This window comes from Sparus aurata, chromosome 17, assembly GCF_900880675.1.
Source record: "Sparus aurata chromosome 17, fSpaAur1.1, whole genome shotgun sequence".
Classification (NCBI taxonomy): Eukaryota; Metazoa; Chordata; class Actinopteri; order Spariformes; family Sparidae; genus Sparus; species Sparus aurata.
Window position 1 is genome coordinate 15272717 of NC_044203.1, and position 16967 is coordinate 15289683.

A 16967-nucleotide genomic window follows, 5' to 3' on the forward strand; every position below is an offset into this window, starting at 1 on the left:
TAGTTTTCTGGTGTATACTCATGAGTAAACAAAGTGACGAAATGTGGTGTGCACATATATCTTGTAAAATGGACTAAATGCATACACCTGCTTACCTATAAATCTGTTGAATAACATACTGTGTGAATTATTTTGTTGTTCACATGTATTTATTTCATGTATTATTTGTTACACTAAAATCTGAGATCTAAAACTTCTGTGAAATGTGAAATACGCAGTATTAAATTGTATTCTGTTTCTACCCTATTTAAAACTAATTTGTCCTTTTCCTGTATAATCAGAACCCAGGGTATGCAGGTCGTCAAGAGCTTCCTGAGAATTTGAAGATCAACTTTCGCTCTGTGGCTATGATGGTTCCTGACCGTCAAATCATCATAAGGGTAAAACTGGCGAGTTGTGGGTTTATAGACAACATGGAGCTGGCCCGCAAGTTCTTTACTCTTTACAAGTTGTGTGAGGAGCAACTCTCAAAACAGGTAAACAAAATGTGATGCTTCCTAGCTATGTGCATATATGTATATGTATATATGTATGTCAAAATTAACATGTTAACGTGATCCTATTAATTTGTGGAATTAACGCAATAATTTTTTTAAAGCACGTGCAGAATTACCCGCCCCGTATATCCCATCATTCATCCCACTCTGTCCACTCGTCGTCGCTCTAATGTTATGGCTGATTGTGACCCGAACGAGGTTGAGGAATCTGTAGAAACTGTTGGCCCTTTGGATGGAAAGTTCAAGTATAAGAAAAGATGGAACAATCAATAAACATGCCGTGAATTGCACGAAAATGTTACATAAAATGTTAACCAGTTAGTTTGCCTCAGCAACTGGCTACAAGAAGAATAGTTAAAAGGGACACATTCAATTATGTGAAATTGCAGTTGTTAAAAAAAAATGTTTCATCCATCCAAAAGAGCAATGTCTAAAATGCCCAAATTGTTTAGAATGAAGGTTAACTTTTAGTCTGATTTGAAAAAATACATGAATAAAAAATAAATTCTGAATAACACATCCCATATTAGGAGATTGGGAAATTTGAAAATTTAGTTATTTTTCAATCTCGGTAATAACATAATTTGGATTTGTTATGAATACAAAACAAATGTTAAACATATGTATCCGCCTCCTGTCATTTATCGTTCCATTCCAACAACAATATACAGAGAAAATGTGAAATCTTCAGTCATATTTAGGAATGTTGATTAATTGTAATTAATCCACAGCTACCCTGTAATTAATCAGATAAAATATTTTAATCATTTGACAGCCAGATTACGTGTGTGTGTGTGTGTGTGTGTGTGTGTGTGTGTGTGTGTTTCAACCCTCTTCATAAAGTTTGTCAATGAATTGCTGGTTTTACATAGATGTTTACAAATAGATAATGATGAATCTAAAATGCTCTTTGTCATTGTTTAGGTTCACTATGACTTTGGTCTACGAAACATCCTGTCAGTGCTGAGAACACTGGGCGCAGCCAAGCGAGCCAACCCCAATGACACAGAGTCCACCATCGTTATGAGGGTCCTCAGGGACATGAACTTATCTAAACTGGTCAGTCTAGAATGGAATATAATACAATAGAGCTAGAAAGCTTGAGCAACAATAGCTAATCTTGAAAATTGTGTAAACAAAATTGAAGAATAGATCAATTAAGAAAATGTACATTTTCATGAGCAGAACAATAGAATTAAACAAAGAATAAGGTCAGTAATCAAAGATAATGATAGATGATGAATACATATTTTTATTTATTTAAGATAAATCATTCCCAGCTGCTTTGTGCAGGTTTTTGCTAACATTTGTCTGTTTGTACGCATGTGTGTGTTTGTTAGATCGATGAGGATGAGCCGCTTTTCCTGAGTTTGATTGAGGACCTCTTCCCAGGCATCCAACTTGATAAAGCAGGCTACCCCGAACTAGAGGCTGCAATCGACAATCAGGTAGGGAGCAGTGAGGGATGAATTTGTCTGAGTGTGTAAGGGAGAGTGAAATGGCAGAGAAATACAGGAAGATAGAGATGGAGGGAGAGAGAGAGGGTACAGTGAGAAAGTGACAGAGAGAAGGACAGAGTAAAAAGTAAACAGAAGCTGAGAGTGGGGGAAAAGAAGCTGAGCAAAATCGGGCAAAAGACTAATGGACTGTGGGACCCCTGTATCTTTCTTGTCACTCTTAAATGCCTCAAGTTATGGCCCCCAAAGGGATACAAATAGTGTCATTTACCATTTGTCAAGGACCTAACCTAAGTAACTGGCAAACAGTGCAGAGAAAATAGATAGTAAGAAATACAGCAAAATGTTAGCTTTTTGAATTGCAGCATTGTTTAGTAGTTCCATACTTGTGCGTTTATCAGGAATCAATTGACAACCTCCAGCCAACCAGAATATAGTATTCATTCACTATATAGTATAAATGCTTAAATGTTTGGTATGGTAAACTGCAGATGTACTATGAATAACATAAAATGTGCTCTGTCAGGTTGAGGATGCAGGTCTGATCAGTCACCCCCCCTGGAAGCTGAAGGTTATCCAACTGTTTGAGACTCAGAGGGTCCGACATGGCATGATGGCCCTCGGGCCCAGTGGGGCTGGAAAAACAACTTGCATACACACGCTAATGAGAGCTATGACAGGTAGGATTTTGTGTATGGTTGGGATGAATGTTCAGAAGAAGAGAGACAAGGAGAAAGAATCACACTTTCTCTCTTTAAAATAAAAGTGAAACTAAACAAATCTGTTTGCATGTTGTTGTTTTCTACAAGCATATCTTTGTGTGAATACATTTGGTGTGTTATACTTCTCTTACAAAAGTTGATATCTATTGCAATGTGTTTCTTGATCAGAGTGTGGTCAACCTCACAAAGAGATGCGCATGAACCCCAAAGCCATCACTGCCCCTCAGATGTTTGGTCGACTGGATGTTGCCACAAATGACTGGACTGATGGCATCTTCTCAACACTTTGGAGGAAAACGCTGAGAGCAAAGAAAGGTAAGAAAACTAGTTTACTCAGCATTGGTTTCATTGGAGGTGAGATGAGCTGACATTAATAAAGTCTTTAAAAAAATTATAAATTAGTATTTATTACAGTGTTCTAATTCATGTAAATTAAATTATATTTTGTGTAAATTAGAGACTATTTAATCTTTAAAGGTTTTACATTTAATTGGTTAAAAGCTAACACTAAAAAATGGGTCCTATTAGGCATGCTTTGGGATTAACCTGAATATCTTCAAATACCAGAGGTTTAGTCTATAGGGAGCTTAACACACTCTGTAATAACTGTTTAATTGGCAAATAAGGGAGCATGGTTTCATAACAGCAACCTCTCTTCCAAGTTAAATAAGAGGAATAGAGAAAAACATGAGAGGGATCCCTGCTGAATTAAGATGTGACTCCTAAAAGGATTCATTAGTACCCCTGTTAATCTAGGCTTGTCCTTTTTTTATGTTATTACTTTGCAGAGAAGTTTAATTATCTTGGGACATCCACAGTTCAAAGCAGCACCAACAGCTGTTTTATTTTTCCACACAAACCTAATCGTACACACTTCATTAAAAATGAATGTGTGCATTGTTATGAATATACATTATGTGCCTTTGCTTTAATGTGTCAATATGCAAATTAAGTATTCCATGTACAGTATGTTCTCATGTTGTTACGCATATCTTCGAGCAGAATTAATTTCTATATTCTTTTCTGTTGCCTTTGTGCAGCAGGTTACTGATCATACCACTCAGTGCAGCTTGGTGCTTTGAGCTGATAGAAATCTGCTGTAGAAAAGTAGATGACTTACTTGTGACAGGGCTCCTGAGTGAAGTATCCAATGAGGAAAAGATATAAGTTGTAATTAACACTGTGATTCAACAGATAGAACAACAGCATCCTATGCCAGATCTGTGTTGATGAAGTCTGTACGTAAATAATTATTTTTACTATGGTCAAACTGCAAAAACCTTTGGTTTAAGAGCAAATCATTTATTGATCACAGAGCAGCATTAAACACCAGAATCAGACCAAAGAAGAATACTTATCACATTCATTAATGACCAGCAACTATATTGTGTTATTTTTCCTGACAGCTGAAGTAGACTGTCATATATTTCTGGATAGGGATGTCCCGATCCGATATGCAGGATCGGGGCCGATGTGGGCATTTTCCACTGATCGGGGATCGGCAATTTTGAGTGTGGACCCAAGGCCAATAAAATTTTTTTTTTTTTTTTCGTCATAGCATAATTTGTGGCAGAACTGAGACGCGCAAATAACGTTACTCTGGCAAACGTGTCAATAAAATGTCTGCAGTGTGGAAATACCTTAAATTAGAAAGCGAAAGTAGTCCAACAGCGACATGTAACATATGCGGTACGATCGCTGCACGGAGGGGTAACAAAGGAGCTGCACTTAATACTACACATTTGGTGCAATAAAATATTACAGAGAAGGTAACTTAATTAATTGCTCTGGATAACCAGCAGAGTCTTTGAATTCCTGGTATGCACTACCATCTCGGCATTACATTACATTGACTGATTCCACTTTCGAGTTACAACATGCTGGTATGCGCACTAGTTTCGTGGGTCTCATACAGCAGAGCATGTAAAACAGGCAATTGAGGAGATGCTGAACGCGTGTGAAATAGACAAGCAACACTTCCACGTCATTTTACGTGACAACAAAAGGAATATGAAAAAAGCAGTGGATGATATGGAGGTATCACGTGTGGGCTGCGTCTCACACACTTGAGCTGACTGTAAACGAGAGTCTGCTTCACAGCGCAGCATCACAGACTCGCCTGCTAACACAAGGCAGATGGTAGGCCAATGTTGCAATAGCATATGCAGAATATGAAAGAGCCATATGAAAGTGTATATACTTTGTTTCAACAAAATAAAAAAACTTATTAAGGAACAGCTTGGATGCAGGTACTTTTCTTAATGCAGCTTTATTATCCAGATAAATATTAGTTAAGTAGCTAAGTATCGGATCGGGACACGGCATCTGCATTTACTGAATATTAAAGGATGATTGGGACATCCCTATTTCTGGGTCTACGTAATTTTTTCTGTTATTCTTGCCATATCTTGGTGTTTGTATTCTGGTTTTTGGTTACATCAGAAAAGGGACAAGATTTAAATGTATATTTATAACAAAAACAGTCCTGTTGTTTCCTTGCAAACTGATAACTCCTGAGGATTTATTGATAATGTAGAGCCAAACCATAAGAGCAGAGCAATATTTGATCTCCCTAATAAGCAAACAGTAGACTGCTGCCACCTTTTCTGTGCACTAAATGTATACACTATTTCATCCTCTTCACTTGCAAATTACCATAGGTAATGCTTCATATCATATTCATTAACATGTAAACAAACAAAAGCACTATTTTCTTTTTCAGGAGAGAACATCTGGATAGTGCTGGATGGACCCGTCGATGCCATTTGGATTGAGAACCTAAACTCAGTTTTGGACGACAACAGAACTCTTACACTGGCGAATGGAGACCGTATACCCATGGCACCCAACTGTAAAGTGGTTTTTGAGCCACATAACATCGACAACGCCTCTCCAGCCACAGTCTCACGGAATGGCATGGTATTCATGAGCTCCTCTGTGCTCAACTGGAGCCCTATACTTGAGGTAAATCGCCTAAATGAAAACCTGATTATTTGTTTCTCTTCACAAGCACTGAAAATAGCAATGCTTGTGATTTGGTAATTTATAATTTGTACACGCTAAACAGCATCTCGATCAGTGGTTCACAACACGCATTACTGCTTAGGAGTTTTTCAGGAGCACAAATGTAGTGCTCCTGTTCATTAGCAAGGGTAAGCAAGTGATGGAAAGATTTAATAGAGCTCAAAGATGTGCAGAAACACCTCAGCTCTCAGAGCTCTCAGAATCCACACAAAGAAACTAAAATCAGACTGAACCCGACTCTGCCAACAGCTTCACAGGACATGTTTTTGCTGCTTGACAAAGACTGATCGCCATCAATGTTCGATTCACTGTGGTGTTACCCGTTCCCATCACCATATATGTGTGACCTGGCTCTCTCAACCCAGGTATATATGAATACAAGATAAGAAACCGCCTGTCAGTGGAGTCAGACCCGCATGTTGTGGTCTCAGCAGATCAACAGCAGGCTCGCATGTCCCATGGAAATCCCTGCAACCTTGTTTTGTTTTGTTCCGTTTGTAGAAGCTCATTTTAGTTTTGAAGAAAAAGAACAAAATACATTTAACATAATGGCACATTTAATTATGTTTATTGTTTATTTTAAATTAAGCATTTATGAGTAAATCTTAAACACTTGGCCTATATCATTCGGTGCTTCACTTGATATGTGATTATTATAACTGATACAGTGTAGTTTAGTAGGATTACATGATTGTAACATTAAGTCTAAGATTGTTGAAACTGAAAAGCATCTGTGAACTTGTATGAATGTTATATTGGGAGTTGTGTGCCATAACAAAAAAAAATCCTCTTTGAAGAGGTGCCGTTGGCTAAAAAAGTGTTCATTGACATTCACTACTATATCTGGGTCAGTTCTTTCCAAACTGACACAGACCTGATACTCTATCCAGTATTATCTCAATCTAAATGAAAAAAAAAGGCTTTATGGAGCGAATCGTTTAAAAATTACCCAGATTTGGATAATATCAATCATCAATATTATCAATGGTATCAGTTATCTTTAGAGGACTCTTTTTCATGTTAAAAGAAAAGAAACACATCATACAGCTCAACCAATGTTTCGTTAACACTACATAAGACCTGTGTTGTTTGAAGATAATGTAATTAATAAAATCTTATTTAACTACAATGACGCTGTTGTTCTCAGGGCTGGTTGAAGAAACGCTCCCCTCAGGAAGCAGAGGTGCTTAGGGAACTCTTCTCTTCCTCCTTCTCTGAGCTCTACCGCTTCAGTGTGCAGTCACTGGAGTTCAAGATGGACATGCTCGAGGCATTCGTCATCATGCAGTGCATCAACATGCTACAGGGTCTCATACCACCAAAGGTGAAGTTACAACTCTTCTGAATTCCCATCCATGGGACAGACGGTTCTCAGACAGCACACGTATATATTAGAAGAGGGTAATTTATACCGCCAAAATTAGGAAAAAGGAGTTTTGAAACATGAGCTGATCTAAGAAAGACCCTAACAGCTGTAATATAAGATATAAGCTGAGCACTGCATAAACATGTGAAAAAATAAAAGAACATTTTTGCTCAGTTTTCAATCCCACAAACTGGAAAAATTACTCAGAACAAAAGTCATCTTTATACCACCCATTGAAAGCCCTATGCAAAGTGGCATAATAAGGGCATAAAACCAGCAATAATACATTGTGTCCTTCGCTCTGGCTCCTTTTTAAGGTCACTGGGGTGTAACCATCATTCTATTAGCAGTAGTATTGATCAGTAATAGTCAACTCAAGACCAAATGGTTGGCAAAGCTTTATTTTTGATGAAAGAATTGTTTTACATGATTATTTTTGTGTTTGGATCAATAATCCTCTTTTTTCCTTAAGTTTGCTTTTATGAAGCCATTGATCTTAAATAGGTGTAACTCTACAGGAGCAATGGGGTGAGTTATCCAGAGCTCACTTGGAGCGGCTGTATGTCTTTGCCCTGATGTGGAGCACCGGAGCCTTACTTGAACTGGACGATCGGAGAAAGATGGAGGTCTGGCTCAGAGGAAACGAAAGTATCCATCTAAACTTGCCAAACATTCCTCCTGACAGTGAGGACACCATGTTCGACTACCATGTCACAGCAGATGGTATGCATGCATTGATAAACAGATGATATCACCTGTAGACTTGCTGCCAGGAAATAGCAAAGCTGCTCTGTGACGACCAGAAGCATTATGCCTCATGCTGTGCTTTATATTGGCAGAGGCTGTGCGTTTATCAAATAATGTGCCGTACCCTGAAATATAGATATATTTCTCAAACTGGAAAAAAACTTGGTGTCTGTTTAATGTTTTGAACTTATCTCTACACCACAGTCCATCTTTGTAATGCATGCACAATTGTTCTTCTTCCAGGTCAGTGGGTCCACTGGAGCACCAGAGTGGAGGAGTATGTTTATCCATCTGAATTCACCCCAGAGTACAGCTCCATCTTGGTCCCAAATGTCGACAATGTTAGAACCGACTTCCTGATTCAGACTATTGCCAAGCAGGGCAAGGTGAGATTTGCTGAAAGAAGACAAACACTGCCTGTGGGCTGCCGGTCAAACATTAGCATCCAGAAAAAGGGTCATTTTAACTTGAGTTAAAAAAAGTCTAAAATAGTATAAAATGTTTCCGGTGTGCCTTCTTGATGTGTTGACGTTACATGTTTTTAACGACCAAAATGTTGACTCATCTTTCAAGTGACATTTGATCTCAAAAGATGGCATGAACAGGGAAATTTAGTATATATACATCCCTCTTCATAGCTACTTTAAGGGTTATGATGTGGGTTAAGTGTTTTAGAGAAGGTACCGCCAGTTTAATCTCTTCTCCTCTTAGTGTATAATTAATTTATCCCTGGATACAGCTGAGTAGACACACACATGCATCTATTCAAGATCAATAACATAGCAGCAGGGCTGGATGCAGCAACAGCTCTTTTAAAAGACCAGCTTAGAAATACTGTGGTCGATACTCTACTTAAGAGGCCATCAAATGCTCCACCACGTGGCATTCATCATAGTGAATTTGTATGCATGTATGTGAGAGTCATTCAGATTTTTAATGCCATGAATGGAGAGTGGGGAGTTTCTACATGGGAGTGTGTTTGTTTATAAAGAGTTGCATTGTGTCAGGGTGAGATTTTATTTATTTTTAATTCATTTTGGAAGCCCCCTCACTTCCATTTACCTGGAGGGTCCAGGTCTAAATCTCGAACAAAAATATACTGATCTGAAAACCTTGTTTCATTATGTTAAGCTTTGATAAAGGTCCATATCAATAGCTTATATGGCTGGTACAGTTCATGTAGCATGATTATTTAAATGAACTCAAGCCTTCTGTAAGTTTTGTCTTATTACCACACACTCTACCATTAAGAATCAGTTGTTCATTTATTAAAATGTAATCCTCCCATGCTGCTGATCTTAGAAGAAGCCCCTACATATTATAGACAGTTTTATTGAATTTGCAGCTCTTTCACCTCTTACTTGCTGAGATTTCATCTTGTAGATAAGCCTGTGTAATAGGCTAGGGCATTGTTTTGACAAATGGATCCATGCAAAATCATTTGTCGTTCTCTTAATGATTAATTAACATTTATTACTAAACAGTAATCAATATATAGAGGTGGGGTTAAATTAATTATATTCAGCCTCCATTAGTTGCACGAAACCAGAACCTGCACTGGCTCCCAGTTCCACAGCGTATTCAGTTTAAAATCCTCCTCCTCACACGCAAAGCCCTCCATAACCAGGCCCCTTCCTACCTCACTGACTTGCTCCATCGCCACAATCCATCCCGCAGCCTCCACTCATCTGATGCAAACCTCCACCTCCCAGGACCAAGCACTGAACCTGGGGAGACAGAGCCTTCTCTGTAGCTGCCCCCACCCTCTGGAACTCTCTCCCCAAACACATCCGTGACTGTACCGACCCTCAAACATTCAAATCACGGACAAAAACACACCTTTTTTAAATGGCTTTTAAAGTTTAGCTCAGTCTAATGTGTTTTTAGTGTACTCTTTTCTTTTGTTTTACTGATTTGATGTTAGTTTTCTGTACAGTGTCTTTGTATTTAGAAAAGCACTTTTAAATAAAATGTATTATTATTATTATTATTATTATTAAAATAATTCCGTAGTGCTGAAAAGTGTCTCTATCTTGTCCTATTTCTCTTTCCTGAGAGGGCTGTATTGGCATTTACAGGAACAAACATAGTTTTAGTCAACAGATTAAATTTCAAGCTCAGCTAAATAGTTGACTCCCATTTCAAGTTCACACTCCATGGAATTTACATTATCTCTGCCTTTTAGTTTAGTCTCACATAAAAGTTTACCATAATAAAAAAACATTTAAACATTTTCCCAGGCTGTTTTGCTGATCGGAGAGCAAGGGACAGCGAAGACTGTTATCATCAAGGGCTACATATCCAAGTATGATCCTGAGACCCACATTGGAAAGAGTCTGAATTTCTCCTCCGCCACCACACCACTCATGTTCCAGGTAAAGCAGAACCATCTTTTTCCTCTACTCTTAATTAGTTTAGGTTCATTCTTTGCAGTTTCATCAAAAGGTGGATGCTTTACATCTGCGTTAACTTGTCATAGATGATCATGAACTTGTGAAGTAATATTGATTGCTGTCCGGTCTGATTAATCATGTGCAGGCTGACGGAAGGAACGCTGTCTCTTTCCTGCGCATGGCTAAGTGGCACATTGATCAAGCTGTTAATCAGGATTCTGTCTGAGTGGAACTTACTTTCTCTCCCTCGCACTTTTAACTGCATTTTTCATCACCATATATGTTGTCCTATTTGTTTTCTTCGCTCAACCTTTTCTGCTTTAGAGGACAGTAGAGAGCTATGTGGACAAGAGGATGGGGACCACTTATGGACCCCCTGCTGGGAAGAAAATGTCCATTTTTATAGACGATATCAACATGCCTGTCATCAACGAATGGGGAGATCAGGTTTGGGATTATTATAACATCAATTCAATTTAAGTTGAAATACCAAAACATTCCCTTTCATGTCCCTCAGTTAGTGACTAATGTCTAGTTTGTTTGTTTTTCCATTTCAATTCAAGTCATGTTTTCATTTACTAGACAATTTAATGTTACACATGTTGTTTCCTAATTGAATAATAGTTATAGAAACTAATGATAAGGGCAAAGTAGAATGCTAACATGAACTTATAACAAATGCCTCTTCTTCATAGGTGACAAATGAGATTGTCAGGCAGCTCATGGAGCAAAATGGGTTTTTCAATCTGGAGAAACCGGGAGAGTTCACCAATATTGTAGATGTTCAGTTTCTAGCAGCTATGATCCATCCAGGAGGAGGTCGTAATGACATCCCACAGAGACTGAAAAGGCAGTTCTCTATCTTTAACTGTACCTTGCCTTCCAATGCTTCCATTGACAAGATATTTGGTGAGTGAAATCATTACTAAATTAAGTACCACATTAAAAAGTTTGCTCAATGTTAAAGGGTAAGATCTGTGATTTATTTTATTTTTTTTCAACCAACCAGGACCATTTTCCCCAAAATATAAGTGAAAGTGGTTATTTCAAACAAACCAGAGTTGATAATTGCTGGAACCAAGATGGGTTGGAGTTTTATTTGTAAATTGCTGCTGAGTCTGGTGGCTTTGGCGAGAGTGATTGTGGCTGCTTCTGGTTAAACGGATCTTTAAAAAAAAGGCTGATCTCTGTAGAAATCCTTTTCATTATGTTGTCGGACACTTATGATATCAGTCTGAGCCTGTCTGTGGGAGAAAAAAACATCTTCAAGTGGATTTTCCAATTTTCCCATGTTTTCCTATGTGTGTAAATGACAACTATCCACTGTCAAACTTACCCTTTTAGGAAATGTGTTATCAGCATTGATATTAATGATGCTGAATTTATACTAAGAAAATGAATAATAAAATGTAAATTTTCCTTGCAATGTAATTTGTGGTACTACATGTAAGTATTATTTATGAACTCAAAAGATTGGACACAAAATAAATAAGATGTGTTTTGGTCACTTTCCCACCTTCAATCTTACAACTAACCCACCCTGGACCTTATTACATAGGTGTAATTGGCATGGGCCACTTCTCTGCACGTCGTGGTTTCACCAGTGAGGTTCAGAGCACAGTATGCCGCTTAGTGTCTCTGACCCGCCGTCTCTGGCAGTTGACAAAAGTCAAGATGCTTCCAACTCCAGCCAAGTTCCACTACATTTTCAACCTGAGGGATCTCTCCAGGATCTGGCAAGGCATGCTCAATACCAACGCTGAGGTGGTAAACTCTGCTCAGGTGAGGACACAGTACTGTACAGTACAGTAGTTGACTTTTTTTTTTGGGATATCTTAATTTCTAAAATATCATGTAACTGGAAGATGGCTAACATGGCTACATTGCAACTGGTTTTAAATGATTACATGACCATGTATACAGGGTTTTACAACAATGCTAGTATATGACAGAGAATTACAACAATAATGGTAAGACGATATTAATGTAAAATGATTCAATCGGAAGTTCAACTAACAATAACACTATAATATAAAGGCCTATAAGTCTCTCAATGAGCCATCCATCCAAATACACAACATTCTAATGCATGTAATACACTTAACATATGCCAGCCTTAGTTCAAATACAGTAACCAGGTTATTGTGGTGCTTGGACATAATGTCTCCCAGTAGTCGAGTTACTCGCCTCTAAACAGCATAGAGAGAAGTAACATAATTTAATGTAGTGTAGTATGGCACTCCATAGACTAGAGTACTATAGAGAGCCTCACAAAGAATGATCAAAACCCCTAGTTATATGGAAGATCTAGTATACGAATACATGATATATATTCACAGTAGTGGAGAGAGACAGAAGAGCTTGTTGGCAGTAAGGAATAGAAAATTCTGGCATTGCAAGCTCAATTCTTGCTGAGGTGGCCAACTCTCTGTTGGTTTGTGGCCTCACTGAATAATTTAATACAATGAAATATATCTTGTTACCTAAGGCTGCCTCAGAGTGGAGGCAAATATGTTCAACATCCCTGCTGAGGCTGCCACCTCAACTCTGAAGACACAGAGTTGTCTGGCAAGACTAGAATAAACTGAATCACTCCAAGATAATACAAGAATATAGAATATAAATGAATGTAACTTTCATTGTATTTCATGGTGAGGTTGCTGTAAGTGGAGAATTCTTGCAACCAATACATCTAATCAGTGTCTGGTTAAATAGATATCAGTGTGAGTAAATGATCTGGTGTGTCTCTGCTCAGTGTTTTTGAATGTTTTTTTACATTGCTATCAAACTAGACTTTCATAAATGATAACACTTTCTCCACATCAATGTCATAGGTCATTGATAATGCTCTCTGTATCTTCATGTGCAATAGACCTGAATTAGCTAATTCAGTAAGACCACTCACTTGAATGGCAAAAATAATACGTAATATACAAAATATGTATTTTTCCAGGTGCTGCTGGCACTGTGGAAGCACGAATGCAAACGTGTGATAGCTGACAGATTCACCATGCCTGAAGATGTGGAGTGGTTAGACCAGGCTTTGGTAAAGCTGGTAGAGGTGGAGCTCAGTGAGGAGCACAAGAAGGTAGTTGACTCTGGGCTAGACAGTTACTTTGTCGACTTTCTACGAGATGCACCTGAGGCTACAGGTACTGATCCATCACAAAGACTTGGAACTTGACCATTTCAACAGTGTTGCTGTATTATATTTCACAATTGAACTGTGATCATTTTAATTTAACATGTATTTCCTCACAGGGGAAGAGCCAGAAGATTCAGACTTTGATTTGCCCAAAGTTTACGAGCCTATGGAGTCGTTTGAGAGTTTAAAGGAGCGTCTGAACATGTTCTTGAGCCATTACAATGAGAGCATCAGGGGCACTGGCATGGATATGGTCTTCTTTCAGGATGCTATGATACATCTGGTCAAGGTACTTCAAAGTCTAGCCACACTACCAAGAAATTGTAATATTAGCAAGAGTAGATATCACAAGCTCTCTATTTTACAGAAAAGAACAAAAAGTGTAAAAAGTGACATGACCCACACAGAAAAGTATAATGTTTAGTCATATTCTGACTTCCTTCCTCACTCTGACTTATCATCGTCTGGTGTTTACCCAGAAGCAACAAACGACCAAAAGAAACATAATTAGCTTGAGTACAATTACAGATATTTCTAGGTTTGAACATTGTTGGAAACATTCAGGATGAGGCAAGTGCACAACTCAACAACAATGACTAGACCTTAATTTACCTTTGACCTATGAAATCTTACATATCACATCTTCAAACTAAACTCATTAAAAACATTTAATATGTCGTACCCTCAACCAAACTCTATAAAAACCCAAAGACATAGCCTTGAGACAAGAAGATCCTATTGGATCTCCGTGTTTGGCTATCTGATACAACAAATGGTCCCTTTTAACCAATAACTGGTGACGCTTTTTGCATTTGGATTCCCTAGATGTGCTGCTACAGCCTTCAAACCCAAAACAACTTAATATATATGGCTTTGAAACACTTACATGCTTGCTCACTTGCACTCAGACAGAATCTCCCACTCTTTCTGCTTTGTTTGTTTATTTATTTATTGTTTGTATGGTTTTGTTTATGTAGGTGTCGAGGATAATCCGGACACCTGGAGGTAATGCCTTGTTGGTTGGTGTCGGGGGTTCAGGTAAACAGAGCCTGACAAGACTGGCCTCATTTATAGCTGGATACAAGATCTTCCAGATCACTCTCACACGGTAATGTCCACATACAATACACATGGATATGTGTGTGTGTGTGTGTATATATATATATATATATATAAAATCAAAAATATACATTCTATAACAAATGGGATCTGATTAGTATTTATTGTATAGTATCTTTAGAGAGCTGGCCACCCATCTTCTCAGTCAAACTATATCATTGTCTCCTATGAGACTCTTTTAAGCGCAGTTGATTCAGCAGAATAGAAAAAACTTGTCCTTGCTTCAACTGAGTCATTTTTCTCTGCTGGCTCTGTCCTACACTTTGTCTGCCTCATTGTTCTGTGTCTCACTCTGGCCTTTCTCTCGCTCTTCCAACCTGTCAAATGTTTTTTCTCCCTCGGTCCCCATGTGCATTTGTTGCTGTCATATTTCCCGTCTGCTCTGTTCCTAACAGATTTTAGTGTTTGCTATTAATATGAATGAGCCTTGTGTTTCTCCCCTTGGCTGCACAACCCTCTCTAGAGAAAACAGGCAGCTTGATATTTCTTTTTTCTCTCTTTTTTTTCTTTTATACAAACACAGCCAGTTGTCTTTTGCATGCACATCCAGTACAGTTACATCTCTATTTTTCATTCAATACTTATTCTCTGCAATCCTTTCTCATGCTTTCATGTAAACTATTCCTTTAAACTCTAACAAGAGAGTAACAAGGTTAGGATGACAGTGTTTAGAATTTAGTTTCTTGCCATTAATTCCACCCATTAATTTTCCACTTTCACACTCCTGCTTATATTTCAACTCACTTGCTATAATTCATTCAAGTTCACATACAAAAACAGATGGAGGCACATTTAAAAACGAGCAACTAGGACATTGCTTACGTCTTTACCACCAATAAGACAGAAATATGTTATTATGTTAACACATTTTTCTTTTCACTACCTTAACAAAAGCATCTGTAACCTGAAAATCTTTCAATGTTTGCAGACACAAACACACGTACACACAGTGCTACAAGACTGTTAATGATTAAATCTTTTAATTTCAACACACCGGGCAGTATATCCATATTCAAGAACAGGGTGGCATATTACTGTTCAATATAATTTGATCATAAAAGATTTAAAGGAGTCATCACCTGGTTTTTTACATATCCAGTCCCTCTTGGATCGCTTTGGATCAATTTCTTAAAACTTATTAGAAAAAAAAATAATAAAAAAAAACAAACATAGAGCTTGTTCTGACACTTTTTCATACCGCGACTTTCTCACGCGAGATTATGCGCGAGGTTTTGACCGGTCCGGATGTGCATTGTATTAATATGTAATGAGGCGCACGTTGATTGGCCGCAGGAAGTACAGAGCCGGAATGGGGGGCGAGCCTGCATGCACACACAGACTCCAAAACATAAACAGCCCCCTGTCATGGCGCACACACTAAATGACGAACCTTACGGAATTCAGGCATTTATGTACGAGCCAGAATCGGAAACCGAACGTGAGAGTGAAGAGGCAGAGGCGGTGGAAGATACACGTTAACAGCAAGATGTCTCTGAATGGTAAATTCTTTTTTTTTCCGTCTTACTTTTCACACTCGTGTTTTACATGTAAGACCTGAGTTTTAATGCTGGCGGTGATGATGTATGGCGTGAAAATGACAGAGAAATAAGCAGATTCGGCGTGCTCACTCTGGCTGAGGACGGCTGTGAGCCGATGCATATGCAAGTAGCCTCCTGTGGTAACGTCACCACAGGAGCAGAGTCAAAATCTCGTGCTTTAGGAACGCGCACTACTGTGCGCTATTCCTGTTCAGAAAAAGAGCCAAAGCGAAAAAAATAAGCCACTTTCAAACTCCAGCTTTTCAGGCAAGTTACAACAGAGGTCCAACACCAATATGCATGATTTAACGAGAGAAATTGCGATTTCCAGGTGATGACTCCTTTAAAGATGTCTTTTGTAATGATATTTACTTTAATATTAGAGTGAAGCAACTTACCGTATATTTTAGCAGTGCACTGAACTTTGCCTGCCACACAGATGCTATGGCTGTCAGAAAGAAAAATGCTGTTGCACAGTGTGATATTGCCTCAACTTCAAACAGTACATCGTGCCTAACTCAGACAGTATCATTCTGAAAGTAAAATATATTCCACACACAATTTTCCTTTTTTATCATTTTACCCTGTCTTTGCTCAGTCTGACAATAGCAGATCTAGAAAATAGATAATCTTAAGTCCATATTTATTTTATGCATTCTGTTCTTCGCCAGCTCATACAACACAGCCAACCTGATGGATGACCTGAAGGGTTTGTACAGAACGGCTGGCCAAAACGGCAAAGGCGTCAGCTTCATCTTTACTGACAACGAAATCAAAGAAGAGTCCTTCCTCGAGTACATGAACAATGTCCTGTCATCTGGAGAGGTCAGGAGCACACACATGGATAAAAAACACAAAAAACACACATGCATGAATGCATGCTTATTGGAGTATACACTTGTATTTGATGTGAACATGTTAAATGTGTCAAATACATTGATGCTAGCTTGAGGTTCTGA

At 38.3% G+C, this 16967-nt stretch overlaps 1 protein-coding gene across 3 annotated transcripts in view; it reads left to right on the plus strand.

Annotated features, from left to right (window-relative positions):
• The window catches only part of dnah5 (dynein, axonemal, heavy chain 5), a 97232-nt gene that overhangs the window by 37564 nt on the left and 42701 nt on the right, over positions 1-16967 (plus strand). For all 3 annotated transcript variants that reach the window (XM_030393886.1, XM_030393887.1, XM_030393885.1), the window contains 17 exons: positions 282-476; positions 1422-1556; positions 1838-1945; positions 2481-2634; positions 2845-2991; positions 5399-5640; positions 6848-7024; positions 7585-7789; positions 8057-8199; positions 10054-10188; positions 10531-10653; positions 10902-11115; positions 11765-11988; positions 13160-13358; positions 13468-13640; positions 14329-14459; positions 16680-16833. In XM_030393886.1, the coding sequence (XP_030249746.1) occupies positions 282-476; positions 1422-1556; positions 1838-1945; positions 2481-2634; positions 2845-2991; positions 5399-5640; positions 6848-7024; positions 7585-7789; positions 8057-8199; positions 10054-10188; positions 10531-10653; positions 10902-11115; positions 11765-11988; positions 13160-13358; positions 13468-13640; positions 14329-14459; positions 16680-16833 (2859 nt within the window). The remainder of the gene's footprint in view (positions 1-281; positions 477-1421; positions 1557-1837; positions 1946-2480; positions 2635-2844; positions 2992-5398; positions 5641-6847; positions 7025-7584; positions 7790-8056; positions 8200-10053; positions 10189-10530; positions 10654-10901; positions 11116-11764; positions 11989-13159; positions 13359-13467; positions 13641-14328; positions 14460-16679; positions 16834-16967) is intronic.